At 58.6% G+C, this 16,198-nt stretch overlaps 1 protein-coding gene across 1 annotated transcript; it reads left to right on the top strand.

Moving 5' to 3' along the window:
- The first annotated feature begins 1,312 nt into the window (after positions 1–1,312).
- Positions 1,313–16,081, top strand: ZNF518B (zinc finger protein 518B). The gene is made up of 3 exons (XM_004617424.2): positions 1,313–1,499; positions 7,917–8,084; positions 9,725–16,081. The coding sequence occupies exon 3, from the start codon at positions 9,852–9,854 to the stop codon at positions 13,092–13,094; it is 3,243 nt and encodes a 1,080-aa protein (XP_004617481.2). The 5' UTR covers positions 1,313–1,499; positions 7,917–8,084; positions 9,725–9,851; the 3' UTR covers positions 13,095–16,081.
- Positions 16,082–16,198: the final 117 nt, after the last annotated feature.

Raw genomic sequence — 16,198 nt, 5'->3', positions numbered from 1 at the left:
TCCCCCACTCCAGAGAAACTTCTCAGAGACCAGACATGCTGACTCCTCACTTCTGTGCAGCTCACAGAAGAGTAGTGCCATGCAGGGGGAGGAACGGAGAGGAAGAGCGTGGGTTCCATCCCGGGCACAGGAAGGACTAAGGGTCAGGTACTTAGACTTCTGGTGGATTCTCCAAGATTTAGAATCAGTATCTTTCTCTGATTTGGCTCCATAGAGGCCACCAAACATGGGCCAGTTTATCTGAATGTCCGGTCATGTTTTGCCAGAGCCTTTGGACTTGCTGCCTGCCACCAGTCGCTGCACGGGTGCAGAGAGGTGCTCTGCAGAAAGGTCAGTAGCGTTTGGCACCTTGGCGGTAGATGGCCAAGAAGCTGGCTGCTCCCACACTGACAGCGAGGTGGGGGTGGGGAGCGGAAGGGCCTTGCTGCTGGCGAAGGGGTGGGCATGGCCTCAGCTCTGCTCCTTCCTCAGGGGGCTGTTTGGACAGGCTGGTCCTGGCTGACACGGCTTCTTGAATTCCACTTCTCAGTGCTAAAGACCCCCTGGGACCCTGCTCTCCCCGCCCTACTCACCCATGGGCTGACCCCTGACCTCCCACAGGAAGGTGTTGGGGACCAGCCTGGCCCCTTCTGGCGCTTTGAAGTCAGGTCTGGTGGCTCCATCTGCCTTTAAGGGCACATTTTAATTTGTAGCAGGTTGGGGGGGGGGGCATCTGGATGCTGTCTCTGTCTCTTGCAGGGTGGCCCCTTCTTTCCTGGAAAGGGAGAATCTAGTCCAGGTTCCTCTTCCTTCCAGAAAGTCCGGAGGGAGGATCCCCAAAATCAGTGTGTGTATGGGGGGGGGGCTCACTCCAGCGTGTGTCTGCATTAGGGCCACAAGCACCGAGGCCACCTCCTTGGCACCAGAGGCTTTGGGGCTTAGTGCCTGGCCTCCGCCCCCCCCACCCCGCGCCGCCCCGGAAACAAAACTCCGCAGCGACTCCTGGGAGCAAGATTCGAACCCGGGCCTCGCAGACTATCGCCTTCACCGCATCTTCTCCGAAGGGCAAGAAGGCGGAGGCTGCGCGCCTGCGCCTTTTCTCACCGTTGCTCACCCGAGCTGGGCTTCCACTCGCCAGGGGTGGGAAGGTGGGGGGCATCCCCGGGGTCCCCAGGATTCGCCCCCTCGGCAGTCTCCAGATTCACTCCTGGAGGCGCAGTGGGATCTGCTGCAGCCTGGGAGGCTCCTGGCCCCGGGAGCGGCGGGGGTGGGGCGGGGGGGTAGCGCGGGGCGGGGGGGCACCGGGGGCCGGGGGTCACTCTGCGAGACTGAGCTGGAGGCCCGCTCGGCCGGGCTGGCCGCGGCGGGCTGGCTCTGCGCAGGCGCCGTGCGGCTCCGCCCCCCGAGTAGGGACCTACAAGCCGCGACCGGCGGCGACCAGCGGCGGTGGCAGCGGCGGCGGAGGCAGCAGCTCTGGCCCGCAGCGTAGACGCCCCCGATCCAGGACCCCACCCGCAGGGGTGAGTGGCTGAGCAGGAGCTCGGGCCGTCGCAGGCTCGGTGCACGCCAGAGGGCTCCGAGAGGCGAATGGGGGGCCACGCACGCCGGGAGGGGGAGGAAGGAGGCCGGGCGGGGGGTGAGGGCGGGCAGGACGGGGCGGGCGGCCGGGCCTGCGCCACCAGGGGGTGGCTGTGTGCCCTGGGGGGCTCTGCACTCGCTGCGGGGGTGCGGGTCGGCTCCGGGGAGCAGCCCGGGGCTGGGAGCGTGGGGGGCTGCAGGCCGGCTGGGTGGGGGAGGGGCGGGCGCCAGCCCCGGTGGGCCCCAGCGGGCTGGGAGGGGGGGAACGCGCCGAAGGCTGGGGGGCAGCGGGGGGCGGCGGGCCGCGGGCGTTGGGATGCCGCGTCCCCGGAGGCTCTACCGGCCGGGGGGAGCAGGAAGTGTCGTCAGGAGGCCATTTTTAAAGCCGCCTGCTGGCCTCCGAGGTCAGCGTGGATGGAATTTGCGTGTCTGTCGGGGTGAGAAGAAGAAGGGGCCCCCGCCGCCACCGCCACGCGTGCACGACCCCCGGTGCACGCGCGCCGCCTGAGCCGCCTGGACAGCGTGTCCTGTGCCAGCCGTGCCGAGCGCGCCAACAATAAACTTGCAAACCAGCCTGGCATTGTCTTTCCTTGGGGAGTCGGGGTGGCGGTGGGGGGCGTGCGTGGCCAGGCGTGGGCCGACCCCCGAGCGCGCCGCACGGTCCGCGCGCCTGCCGTGGAGGCCGCGTGGCCGGTGCCGGGCTGGGCGCGGTGCCCGGGACACACGCTTTGTGGGACCGGCCCCGGCCCCTTGTGTCCGGGCTCCGCGGTGCGGTCGTTGGAGGGGTCTGGACAGCCACGCCGAGGGTGCGAATCGAGCATCAAGAGTTCTTACCCGAGAGGGATCGCCGAGGATACAGGTTGACGCCGCCGCGCGCCCGAGCCGGCGCGTCTGCGTCTGCGTAGTTGCTGGGGGTCCGACATCATCCCTTAGAAGAAACCGACTCTTTAAAAAAAAAACACGGAAAAGGAGGAACAGTTGATCTAACATCAGACATCACAGCCGAGACCCTAGGAGCGCGCTGGCCTATTTAAATGTAGACGTCCACAAAGCTAAACTAACGTGTTAGAACCCTGCAGTGCCAGCCTTGAGGGTTTGGGGTGAACTAGCCCAGGGCAGGGCCTCGGGAGCCTGCAGTCCTGGCAGTGGAGAACCGGGTAGAGCAGGAATCCCGTCTCCCTCTCCCGCCGAGTACACAGGCAGAGTTCAGCCGAGGGGTCTACACAGCAGGACTCCCCTTGCCCTGGCGTACTGGAAGACAGCCAGTGGTGGGTTTAAAGCCAGTTGTTATCTCTTTTACATAGGATGTTTGGCTTTTTAACATTGTAGGAACACCCGTGTTTTCTTTAACCTAGGGTGCATTTTTGAAAATTATTCTTCTCTTGAATTGGTGCAGTAGCCTTGGAAAAGCACGATTTGCGGCCTTCCACCCTAGGCTGCTAACATTAGTTGCAAGTCCATTTGAGGGGGGGGAGTAAAGAAAGGCGTGATTATTGGGGGGAGGGGCCCTCCTCCCCCATGTGCTTGGTCAGACTAAAGTATATTCTAAAAAATCCAACAGTAATTTTAAAACAAAAGCAAGAGAACAACACGTCTCTCCCCTGGCCTTTTCGGGAGGCCCCTGGGCCAGTTTTCCTGTGAAAGGAAGAACAAAGAGCAGTTTTTTGAGTGTCGCTCTACAAGGGTCATTCATTCGGCCAGCTCTGTATTGATGCCTTACTGGGGCCACCCCAGCCTGCCGGTTCCCAGGCCGCCCGGCCCAGGCGAGTGTCTTTGTTCCCCCCAACAAACTGGCCAGCGTCCGCGGCCAGGATCCGTCCTTGGAGTGAAGTGGCCGGAGTCTCCACATGGGGCGGGGAGGCAGCAGTGTGCTGTGCCGAAAGAATTCTCAGTTCCCGGGGAGAAGAAAGGAGCCATCTGAGTCCTGAGGTCACCTGAGTTCCGGGAATCCTTGCCCCCACCCCCACCCCCGCCTTTTGAGAAACTATTCACTGACTCCTGCTAGAGAAAGCACTTTGGGGGCTTGTTCTGGTTGGCCAGAAGAAAAGCACCAAGTGAAGCGGAGCTGCAGACCCAGACTCCAGCCTGCGGCCCCAAGTGCGCCGCCCTCCCCGCCCTCCCAGGTAGGTAGCGTGGGACCCCACCAGTGCCCGCTGTGCTGAGCCCAGGCGACTGCCTGATGGTGCCGCAGCCAGCAGGCCCTGGTGGCCACAGGTGCCCTGCACTGCGTGGGCACAGCAGACAAAGGCTTTAGCATAGAGGCTGCTGACGCTGACCTCGCCGCCCCAGGCCAGGCGTCTGGGGAGAAGCAGGTGGTTGAAGGTATGCTAGGAGGAGCCTGGGGCTGCCGGCACCCCTTCCGCCTGACAGTGGCCGAGGTGCTAGAGAGGGGTCAGTGAGGGAATGCACCCTCATCACTTCCTTCTCCATCTTTCATCACATCTAAAAGCAGCCCCGGCAGTGTTGGGGACCGAAGAGCCCCCTCCTTCGCCCCTTGTACTCACCATGCAGGCTCCATGCTGGAATAATCCACTCTGTGTTGTCGCTGCATGCTGTGCCCACAGAGTGTCAGCTGACCCAGGTGGGCACCCCGGTCCACTTGCACTTCCTCTCATCCTGGCCTGTGGGTTCAGGCTTGCCCCACTTCCAGGTACCCTCCACTGGGCACAGATGTGGGAAGGGCTGTGGGGGGAATTTGGGGTTCTTGCCGCTCCCACGGGCTCCTCTGCACATTGGCGAAGCAGGTCCTCATCTCAGCAGCACTGTACAACCAGCTGGAAGCTTCTATGTTTCCTAGAGTACCTTGTACGTGTGTCTGCTCACGCACACACGTTTTTGTGCGTGTGTTCTTGAGTGTGTGCGCGCGCGTGCTCTGAATGTGCAGGTGTTCAGTATTTCCAGTATCACTGAGTGGGGACACTGGTCAGCCCCGGGCTTGGCTTGTGTTCTGACACACTCACCTCCCAGCCGCAGTGGGGGTGAAGAGCTTCTGGTCATGGGAGATGGTTCTTGGGTTTGATGCCCCATGTTGCTAAGTTCTTCATTCATTTCTTCCTCAACATTTTGTTTTTCCTTTGAGGGGGAAAAAGGAAACCAGAAAAATAAGCCCATCGTTTTGTTTGTGAAACTCCTGTGGAGACCTGGAGTCACTCAGTGTGTTTTGAAACCATATTTTATGGTGTTACAGACTCATATTTTAATTTTTTTTTCTTTTTGGGTCACACCCGATGATGCACAGGGGTCACTCCTGTCTCTGCACTCAGGAATTACCCCTGGCGGTGCTCAGGGGACCATCTGGGATGCTGGGAATCGAACCCGGGTCAGCCGTGTGCAAGGCAAACGCCCTACCCGCTGTGCTATTGCTCCAGCCCCTCATATTTTAGTTTTTATCTTGGAAACATACAGCCAAGAGGATCTTGCTAGCATTACAACGGGGACAGCTCGAATAAGACTTTAAGAACTCCGGTACTGATATTCTTTCTTTTGAATGTTTTTCAACTTTTCGATTGTTCAAAGGAAAGCCCACACTCTTGTTTTCTGAGGCAGATCTTGGTTGACGTGCTTAGAGGATTTGAGGGGAACTCACTTGGGGACAGATGGAAAGCTCGCTCCGCTCCCTCAGCAACTCCTGTTCTCACTCGGGCCTTTAGCAGAGGAGCTGGAGGAGACAAACGCCATTTTCCTGCCCCTGGCCCTTCATGGCTTCTTCTCTGCAGAAACCTGTGCACTGTTGGCGCTGTTTGCCAGGCCACGCTCAGCTCTCAGAGGGGCCATAGCCATTCCTCTCTGGCCTGCGAGAAGCCACGCACCAAGGGGCCCCAGAGCAGGGCTAAGTACCTCGTCCTTGGCGCCCCAAGTGTCATCTCTCTTCCCTGTCTGCCCGCAGACGCAGAACCATCTTGTCCAGCCTTCATGCCCTGGCTGTGGCCCAAGTGATGAGCTGGGGCCAGAAATATCTGCCGCACAAACCCATCCATCTTGAAGACTTGGCAGACAGGCATCCCGAGAGGCCTCTCTTGGGTTTAGGTCTGTTCACCTCAGGTCTGCAGAGTGAGGGAACCACCACCAGCCCCTCTGGGCAGGTGGCAGTGGCCAGGTCTGATGTTGGTTTTTGCCCCCATGGTGCTGGGCACTTGAGACCGCAGCGTTTCTGGAACTTGCTCTCTGACCACGTGGGCCGTGGCAGGTGATCGCGTGCCAGCTGGGTGGTTCTGTAAGGGGGGGGTGATGTGCCTCGCTGTGGCCTTCTGCAGGTGACAGGGGCGTGCAGATGTGCTCTGAGGGCTCACAGCTCAGCTGGGCTTGGCAGGGTGAGAGCATAAACTTCTGCATAAACTGCCGTGGAATGAGTGTTCTGCTAGTGGAAGTACCTTTCCGTTATGCCATGAGCACTTAGCCCCGGGGCCAAGCCACCCACCCATCTTAGTGACCAAGTTACCGTGGCAGTGGGTTGCCATGCAGTTAAGACCGTGAGATCCAGTATGGGTTTCAGAAAGAGGGAGCTTGGGAGCTAGGCAGCTAGGGCCTTGTAGCCCATTGGACTTGGTGATTGAGTCATTGCTTTCCTTTTCTTTGGGAAAAAAACAGATGCTGTTTGTGGTGCGTGAGGAGAGATTGAGCAGCGTATTGTCACTTGAGCACATTCAATCCTCATGACCACTCTGTGAGCTAGGCATGCTCCCTGTGTCTGCCACCGGGGGAATCAGACCTCTCAATGCGCCCCCCCCTCCCTCTGGTCACCAGCCCAGAAAGTGGTGCTGGAACCCCAAATTGGCATCTTAGCATCTGCAGCTGTTGATGCTACTCTGATTCTTGGAACCAGGAGGGAACTGGGTTCACAGAGTTAGAATATTTAGAACGGAATGTGATGGCATCGTGGAAGCTTCCAGTGTTGGGAGTCAGCTGCTTCCCTTTGAACAGAGGCACCCGCATGCACTCACGGTTTCTAGCTCTTGGCGTCACTAGACCAGTTTCCACAAGCTCACTAGTTTCTCTGAGCATATCCTTTAAGCACAGGGCCAGCTGGTTGGGGTTGGGGGGGATGGGGGTATCCGCGCCACAAAGTTATCTGGGCAGTTGTTCACAGCAGAGCTTGGCATTCTGTGTTTCACATGTCACTTGCCGTGACAACTGGGCAACTTCTTGTCACATGGCCACCTGATTTGCCGTGTCCGTTAGTAGCAGGATTGTCTGCTTTTGAAGACCACGTCAACAGTTGCAAAGAATGGATTTTTTTTTTTCCTCAAGGGTTCAACACAGAGGCCCCTTAACTGCCACTGCTCTGTCCAGGTCTTGGTCATCAGCTCTCGTCTTCCCCCTGTCCCCCGAAGTCAAGTGTCATGAGAATCTGCCCCCGGGTGTGGGCCATGGGCTGAGAGCCTGGGAGGAACTGGCTTAGGGACATCGCCTGGAGGTGCTGCCGTGGTCTCAGATGGCCACCCGGCTCTCAGGGGCCACACAGGTTTCCCAGCCGAGTGGGGAAAGATGCCTTTGGGCTCCCTGCTCACCCCGCCCCCGCCCCCATGCCTGCCTCCCTCCCCTGCTCTCCCTCCTCCCGCTCTCCCTCCTCTCATCTTGCACTGAGACTGGGAGTCAGAGCAGAGATGTAGCTGCCGAGTGGAATGCGGGGATTTGGATCAGAACCAAGCACAGGGGACTGGGTGTGCAGAGTCCCAGCAGGCCTGCTCGGAGGGCACGGACACACGGCAGGACAGGCACTGTGAGAAAGAGCCCTGAAGCATTCCCCTCAGGGCCTGAGCAGTGGACAGAAGGTTGAGTGTTTGCCTTAGAGTGACCGACCTAGGTTCGATCCCCGGCATCCCATATGGTCCTCTGAGCACCGCCAGGAATAAGCTCTGAGCATCACTGTGTGGGACCTCAAAACCAACCAAAAAAAAGCATTTCCTGAGGATGACAGCATTGGTGCCTCTCTGGGTTGCACCATCTGCTCAGGAAGCTGTTGGAAAAGGAATTGGAGTGTCTCTGGCAGTTTGAACCAGGAGGTGGCTAATGCCGACTTTCCATCAGAAGGATGCCTTTGGGGTGACGCCCAGGAATGTCCACCTCTGCTGTGACCATGAGACCCCTCCAACTGTGGGAGCGGAGTCCCGCTATACCCTCTCGGTCTAAGGTTCTGTGCTTTCAGGGATGGCAGCAGAAGAGAACAAAGCGTGGCTCCCACAGCCAAGCACTGTCCGGCCACGGGACCCTGTGTCTGCAGGTGGCCAGCCGTGCTGCACTGGGCGTGGAGGCCGTCTCCTTGATCCCAGCCTCGAACCCAGAGGCATGGGGGCTGGGGGGACAGGTTTGAGGGCCCTTGATCAGTGGCCTGGTTCTATGTCATTTCTCTCTCCCATCAGAGCCAGCCTGCACATCTGGGAAACAAAGCCCGTCTCAGTGTCCGAAAGTGACCTGAGTGCACCTGTCACCCACAGCCAGAGTGCCACCACGGACAGTCCTCAGTGCCCGCACAGGTGTGCCTTGTAGGACCTTTGTGGGCCCTGTCCTGCCCACGGTGCCTTTCCTAGGTAAGTCTCTAAGCATCAAGCATGGAGCGAGAACCCACAGCCCCCTGCCCTGCCACTAAGCACAGCTGCTGCTCTGGTGGAGACCCCCAGTGCCGGCCAGGCCTGACTAGGCACCTCGGCACTGGCCCGCTCGCCGGAACCAGCTTTCAAAGAGAGGTAAAACTGTCCCACTGAAAGCCGGGCCGGGAAAGAGTGTTTCCGGGACAAGTTGGTTCTCAGATGAACTGTCCTGGTGATGCTGTCCAAAAGGCAGCACTGCCAGATGGGTTTGGGGGCCATGTCCCATTGTCCCTTCCTGAAGCCACAGCTTCTATGCCCCTCCCAGCAGCCTTTCTGAAACCAGAGAAGCACTTGGAGCTCAGCCATATTCTCTGCCCAGGAGCATGGTGTGACCTGCACTTACGGCCTGATGAGAAGGGAGACAGCGGGCTTGCTTGTTTTAGGGACCACACTGGTGGTGCTCGGGGCTTACTCCTGGCTCTGTCCTAGGGGATCACTCCTGGGTGGGGGGCTGGAGACCATATGGGATGGGGGGATTGACCTTGGGTTGGTATAAGGGAAGCGCCTTAGTCACTGTACTATTGCTTCAACCCAGTGCAGATATTGGGCTGCAGCTTCCAAACCAGAAGGATCTTTGTTGGGTTCCTAATTCTGTGTGTTCTGAAAAAAGGTGTTTTTAAAGATAATGAGTGGTTTCTTCCCCAAACTAGTGTCTGTGTTCCAGCCTGTGCTACTCACTCTAGAAAAGCCTCCGGCCATGTCCGTCCTGGCCAGGCTGCCTCTACCCTCCTCCCCGCACCCTACTGGGTGCCCCGCTGCTGCCCCATAGTCTCCAACAGGTGACAGTCGTCAAGCCCAGAGCCAGCCCTTGCATCCCCAGGCTATGTTGTGACTCTCCCCACCCCCACACCCTTGTTCTTCCTTCATTGCCCCAGGACCACACCCCACTGACCTTCGCCTTCATCCAGAAGGACACTCATCCCTCCACTGCCCTGGGCCTGCTCCGATGGGAAGCGCCAGAGGCCTTTCCTCTCACCCCCATCACGCCTTCACTCCTCACCCCTGCCTGGACCCCTGCGTCTGCTCTTCTGCACCCTCAGAGCAAAAGCGGTAGTTGGCACTGGTGAGGCTCGAGGGCCACAAGGAGAGCTTGTGTGGCCCCCGGCCCCACCACACTGCCTATCAGAGCATACGGGGCACTGCGGGAGCTGTGGGAAGCGTGCGGTTCAGAAACGGGAATGACACCATTGCGGTGACGGGGCTGAGACGTTCTCAGCAGCCCTGCAGAGTAAACACCTTCTGGGTGTTTACTCAGCCCCCTGCCCTGTGTGTAGAGAAGAGTTGATCCAAAGCAGAGGGTCCCACATTTGTCTGGCCACCCCCCTCTTTTGGGGGGCGGCAGGGGAAGAGAGCAAGCAAAAAGACTTAGCGCCCACTGGAAACCTACCATAAGTAGCCAACAGAACCTGCAGCTACTCCAAGCTCCCAACCCCCCTGGGGCCTTGGGTGCTCCCTGCAGGAAGACAGTGTCACAGGATGGGCTGTAGGGGTGGCGACCTTTTGCCCTGGGGTCCCACCGAGGCTTGGGGATCTGTGTCATTCAGTCCTGTTCTGACCGTGCTTCCTGCTCTCTCCTGCAGTGCCCCCCCAAGCATCCTTGAGCTGGAGCTGTCACCCTCGCGTGGGGCTACCACACGTGTTCCCAGACATGAGGTCTGGAAAGCCGCCACCCCAGGCGCAGGCCATGTGAGGCCTCCTGGACTCCCCATGGACTCTCGGGCGATGCAGATCAAAAAGATGAAGGACCTGGGGCAGCAGCTGTACCCGGCACACGCCAGCGATGGACGAGGCCCTGCCACCATGTCGCCCAAGTCCCTAGGCGCCCACCGCACAGCCCGCGCCCTGAGGCCTGAGCCCCCCGGGCTCGTGTACCCAGGCTCGGAGGCCGAGGCCACCCTCACCACCCTGGCCACCTGCGCCAAGTGCAAGGGCGTGCAGGAAATCCCCATCCAGGAGTTGAAGAAGACCCAGAGGGCAGACAAGTACATCTGCTTCCAGTGCACCCTGAGCATGGCGCCCCCACCTTTCCCCTTCGGCAGCGGCAGCCCCAGCGGCCTCCGAGGGAAGGCGGCAGAGCTGGGCCCCGGTGCGGGCAGCAACAAGTTCAAGGTGCGGAACTTCAAGCCGGGCAAGTACTACTGTGACAAGTGCCGGTTCTCCACCAAGGACCCGCTGCAGTACAAGAAGCACATCACACAGCACGACGAGATCCGCTTCATCTGCTCCCACTGCAGCTACGTCTCCTACACGAAGGGCGAGTTCCAGCGGCACCTGGTCAAGCACACGGGCATCTTCCCCTACCAGTGTGAGTACTGCGACTACGGCGCCGTCCGCAACGACTATATCGTCAAACACCGGAAGCGCGTCCACGAGCGGGCGGGCGGCCGACGTCCGCCCGGGCCCCCCGCCAAGCTGGAGGCCAAGCGAGCAGGCGCGGCCAAGCCCTACCCGGAGCTGGGCAAGACCCCGGGCCTGAGGAGGGAGGCACTGTCTGGCCGGCTGTCTGACCCGCTCTCCAAGTACCCCGCCCATGCCAGGAAGGACAAGGCACATGGGGTCCCGTGGTTGCCAGACCCTAAGGACTTCCAGAAGGACGTGGTGTGTATCCCCAAGAGGCTGAGCCCGGCTGAGCCCAGCGAGATGCCCCTGTTCGAGAACAAGAGCGTGGAGGTGGAGGTGCTGTCGCCCACCCGCGAGCCCCTGCAGCCCGGCATGCCCCTGACCGTGGTGGCGCCCTCCGAGCTCGTGGTCCCTGCCAACTGCCTGGCCCAGCTCATGGACGTGAAGGTGGTCAACGGGACCCAGCAGGTGCTCCTGAAACTCTTCCCTCTGGAGGAGAACAGTGGCCTGGAGGCCAGGCCCTGCGATGGCGTGGCCAGCGAGCAGGGCGCCAAGGACAGGGGCCCCGGGGAGCCCGGGCAGGGGGGCTCTGTGGAGCCGACCAGAGCCCCGGCAGGAGACGGCCGTGTGGAACGGCTGGCGGCTGGCATGAGGCACCTCCCTGCAGCCCTGCAGAAGCTCCGGAGCATGAAGTGGCTGCGCTCCTACGACCTCCTCATGTCCCACCCCGGCGCTCACGGCCCAAGCGAGCCCCCCGCGGCCACTGAGGATCTGCAGGAGAGAGGTGCCCTGTGCCCCTACCAAGCCTCCCTTCCCTCGCTGGCCTTCAAAGGCCCCTTCCCCCCGGCCTCCATGGTGAAAAACAGTGTTTTCTGTGGGCTAGGCGCAGGCCCCGGCCCTTTCCCGTATAAAGCTGCTGCTGCTGCCGCCTTGGCTGAGGAGAGGCCGCCCCTGGCACGTGACTCCAAGCGACTGTTGCCTCTGAGCGCACCTCCCCTGGCCTTGCCCTTCTCTGGCGAGCAGTGCTTGTTGCCCCGAGGTAAGGGTGACCCGGAGTGCAGAAGAAAGCTCAGTGCCCCCGGAAAGGGCACGCCTTCGGGCCGGAAGCTCCAGGACAGCCCCCCCGAGCCCAGCAGCGTGGGCCCGGCTCCTGCTCAGTCCCAGAGTGAGTGTCTACAGATCAGCCAGGCGGAAGAAGGGACAGCTGCGCCCCAGCAGCCTGGGGATGGGCCCTTGGAGCTGACCACAGCGGAGAGGACGCCTGAGAGTTTCGAGGGCCCAGTCATCTCGTCGGTCTTTTCTCTGAGCTCGGGATCCGAGGACGTCCCAGAGGGCATCAGGTGGAACAGCTCAACATCCAAGGTCAAGTCCGTGGAGCTTCTGCGCCGCAAGATCGCCAAACTGATCGAGTCCTGTGGCAGACCGTCGTCTCTAGCCAGCAGTGGCCCACGTGGCCACCCAGCAGGGCCCGCATCCAAGGCCCTTTCCAAGGCTGTCCCCAAAGAGATCCAAGAAATCAGTGCGGCAGTGGCAGGCCCCAGCTACGCCTCGGCCTCTCCACCAGGCCCCCGCGAGGAGCATGCTGTGGAAGGACCGCCTCCGCACACACAGGCGTACCCCCAGACAGCCATGGGCAGCGGTGGGAAAGCCGAAGGCAGAGGGGGCAGGAGGGCTCATGCAGCCACGCCAGCATTGGTCTCTAAAGGAGCAGCATTGAGAGCCCTGAATTCCTCCAAGGACGTCCCCATCGTAGAGGCCGCATGTGACACCCCAGGCACCGTTCCCCACAGCGAGGCCCAACTCAGCCAGCCAGAGACGTCCCGCCCAGCAAGACAGACCGACACAGACTTGCAGTGTCCAGTGAGCGAAGGCAGATCAGGAGGCCTGGGCCCCACTCCCGACACAGCTCTTCGACCAAAGCCCAGAAAAGAGAGCGCCATGTGTGGCGTCGCCCCTAGAAGAAACGGGGCCCTGTACCAAGGGCCACAGGGACTGGGGGACTCGGGGAGGCACCGGAAGCTGCTCTCCAGGAGTCTGCCGTTGAGCAAGAGCAAAAGCCGACAAGGAAACGCCGGCAAGAAGAAGGGCCAGGGGCAGGCGGAGCTGGGCCGCTATCTCAAGGACCCATCAATTTTCCAGGTCGCCCGCCAGCTCCGCCTCGTTGCCGCCAAGCCCGACCAGCTGATCAAGTGTCCCCGCCGGAACCAGCCCGTGATCGTACTGAACCACCCTGACGTGGATTCGCCCGAAGTGACCAACGTGATGAAGGTCATCAACAAGTACAAAGGCAATGTCCTCAAGGTGGTCCTCTCCGAGCGGACGCGGTGTCAGCTGGGCATCCGCCGCCACCACGTGCGGCTCACCTACCAGAACGCGGAGGAGGCCAATCAGATCAAGAGGCAGATGATGCTGAAGATGAAGCTGAAGAAGGTCCACAAGAACAACTACCAAGTGGTGGACGCCCTGCCCGACGACTCGACCCAGTGTCTGTTCAAGTGCTGGTTCTGCGGGCGGCTCTACGAGGACCAGGAGGAGTGGATGAGCCACGGCCAGCGGCATCTGATCGAAGCCACCAGGGACTGGGATGTCCTCTCCTCCAAGGGCAAATAGGCCGAGGCACCCTCTTCAGAACCAACCAGTGGTCTCTTTCAGCTTCCTCTGGAGCGGGTTTTTTATTTTTGTCCCCAAATCCCAGTCCCCTCCCAGACTCGGTAGGAGAAATGTTGACTGTTGGAATGGGGGCCCATTCATTCTCCATCCCCAGGGTGATGTCAGAGCCAGGAGTAGCAGACCTCGCCTGGGTGGTATCAAAGCCCCTGAATTGTCTACACAAGCCTGCAGGATGCATTTCTCAGCAGTGAGTGGACTCAGCCCCCTTTGCTGGGCACCCCTTGAGCTGAGTCTATGCAGGCTTTTGGGGACCCCCTTGGAGGGGCAGGCCTCGAGCATGCCATACACAGGCTCCTGGCTTCCCAGTGTGCTCCCTAAGCCCAAGTTTCGGGTGCACCTTGCCTTTGTTTCTTGGCTTTAGCTCATTGGGGGTGGAATGGAGATGATATGTTCTGTATCCTGAGTCTGAAATTTGGCCCTGAAGTCACGGGCCTGCCTTGCAGTCCCACGGCTAGGCTCATGCTGTCCGCATGTCTTTCTCTCATGCAGAACCGGGCTCGCAGTGCCCACTTGTGAAGAATGACTTCAGGGCATTTCCTGAATTCACTACTTCAGTATCGGGTATGAGGGAAAGGAAGAAGGCATTGAAACGCTTTGGTTTTTGTTTTTTCCCCCACCCCAGATATCTTGATTGATGATCACCGGTGTGGGGAAACGCCCCTTCTCACAGGAGGAGACCCATGATTAATCCAGTCTTGTGTTTGCCCTCACTCTATTCAGAGGGGACACGGGCCTCTCTCTCAGCATCCCTGAGCAGCGGTGGTCCAAGGGATAGAGGCAGAGCAAGCGGTGCTGCTGGCGTCGACGCAACTGTAGACTGGTACAGCTGCGTGCTCTCCTCATCACATGGGGGACCCTGGGCCTGCTTCCCCGATCCGCTTTTTCAAGCGGACTCCTCTAGACAGCTTCCCTGTCCTTTTGTGCCTTCGAGGCCTCCTTACGGTGTCCCCTCTTCTCGGCTGAGCTTGTGGGAATGCTCCCCAGCCTTCTGGATTCTGGGGGGCAGAATTCAGAAGTGATGACCCGCTTCTGAATTCAGTTAGCCAAAGTCTGGTCTTTCCTAGTGCCCTCCCCTCACCCCCACCCCCCACCAGAGAAAGGTTCCCAGCTGTTCCCTCCCCACCCCTCTCTGCCAGTAGATGTATGCTGGGTGCTGGTCTCTGTGGCCCCATGGGTACCAGGGCCAGGGGCTCATGTACATCGACGGCGGATGGATGGCGTGGTGAGTGCGGCTCGGACGGGCCACGGGCCGCACGCACGACCTGGGAGCAGCCAGCTCTCACTTGCGTCTTGCAGGGCTGCTCCCTCCTTAGTGAATTCTGGGCACCAGGAGACAAGACTGACTGTGCCGTGATCAACACTTGGCCAGTCAGACTTATCTGCTGTTGCGTTGTCGGAGACTTCTAGATTTTTTCCCTCTAGATTTTTCACACACGAGAGTTCTTGGAGGATCTAACGGGAAGTCTTAGTGGGAGTGATTGTAATTCTTTCAGTTGGCTCTCCGCATCGCTTAGTCTGTTTCAGCACACCATCAGGGTGATTAACTGGTTATGATTTTTATCAAAATTTGAAACTTGGCTTTGTAAAAACTGTGTGTCTGTGTGTGTACACGTATACTTTTTTTTACCACATGAAAACTAGCTAATTTTTCTGGTTTCCTATTTTATAAAGAAATTACACGGGCTGAGAAAAATAACCCACAATTTTTTATATTCTAGAAGTAATTTATTTTGAACGTAGATTTTTTTATAATGGTCTGATCTCATTCTTAGCAGATGAAAGCACAGTTCGGCCGAGGGTCTGGCTTAGGGGAAGCACCCAGAGGGTAAGCCCCGCTGAGCATTTTTGTTAGAGTATTGGGCCTCCAGGCATTTCTGCTTGGCACTTGGTGAGACCCAGGTCTGATGCCACTTCCCGGGTCAAGGAGGGCCCGAAGCTTACCAGGGCATGTGTCGTGGCCCTCCTGCATAAAGCAGGCCTCTCTGGAGAGAAGGCTAGGGCATTCACTTCCACAATACCTCACTGCTTAGCACCATCTGTCCTGAGATTTGAGGCCCCCTGATGACCTTGACCATGAATCAGGTCAGAGTGTTACCTGCCAACATGGACAGTTGACATTTGGCAGCATCAACCATTACTCAAGTATTAAATATAAACTCAGCCTGTGTACTTACTGCAGCAAACTTTTGTGAGTAGACCAAGTAGCTAACCTTTTGAAGAATACTCAGAACTTAGACTATTTTTTAAGCAAAGGACAGCCGGCTTTCAAAGACCCCCGAGAGTAGCTTTTGTTAGCAGGTAGGTCAGTGTTAGGAGTGAAGCCCACCTCTGACGCTTGGAGAGGCGGGAACGGCACAGTGTTGAATGTGTGTGCTTTGTCTTACCTTGGTTTTGAAGGACTTCAGTAAGTTTTATTAACGACAGAAACTACTAATAAAATTATTTTATGCTTATTTTCTAAAGTAGATTTTTTTTCCTTTGGGGGTCAGAAAGTCGATGATCTTGTTATATTTATGATATGACAGAGAGTGGACATTTTTTTTAAAAGACTCAAAGTATACACTAATCGATTCTATTTTGCTCAGATTTCTATCCCGAGTGCAAAATATTTATGAGGCCCCCCAGGGCCCTAGAGCTGTCAACAGTCCTGAACACAGCGTATTAACCCTTGAAAGCGTCTCTCTCCAGAACACTCCGGACAAGCCTACCCACCACGAAGAGGCCTGCCCCCGGGCCTCGGAGTTCCTGTGTGAGCCTGTCCATGCCTGCAGAAGCAGGGGGTGCACTGCAGGACATGCTGACGCGTCCGCTTCTCCCTGCGCTAGTGGCTGATGTGTCTGCTGCTCTGGTTGTGAAACACGTTTGTATGTAGTTAGAGAAGTTGGCATCAACTTTGTTAAATAAAGTAACTGAAAAAATTCTCTCCACTTGCTTTCCCACCGAGTCTTTGTTACACAGCCCCTCCTTGGGTTCATTTATTTGATCAGTCTAATAGAGTCTCATGTCCATCAAGTTCCACAAACACTTCCCATCCTTCATCAGCT

Source organism: Sorex araneus, chromosome 5 (genome assembly GCF_027595985.1).
Source record: "Sorex araneus isolate mSorAra2 chromosome 5, mSorAra2.pri, whole genome shotgun sequence".
Classification (NCBI taxonomy): Eukaryota; Metazoa; Chordata; class Mammalia; order Eulipotyphla; family Soricidae; genus Sorex; species Sorex araneus.
Note: the sequence above shows the minus strand (reverse complement) of the source record. Positions and strands in the feature narration are given on the sequence as shown.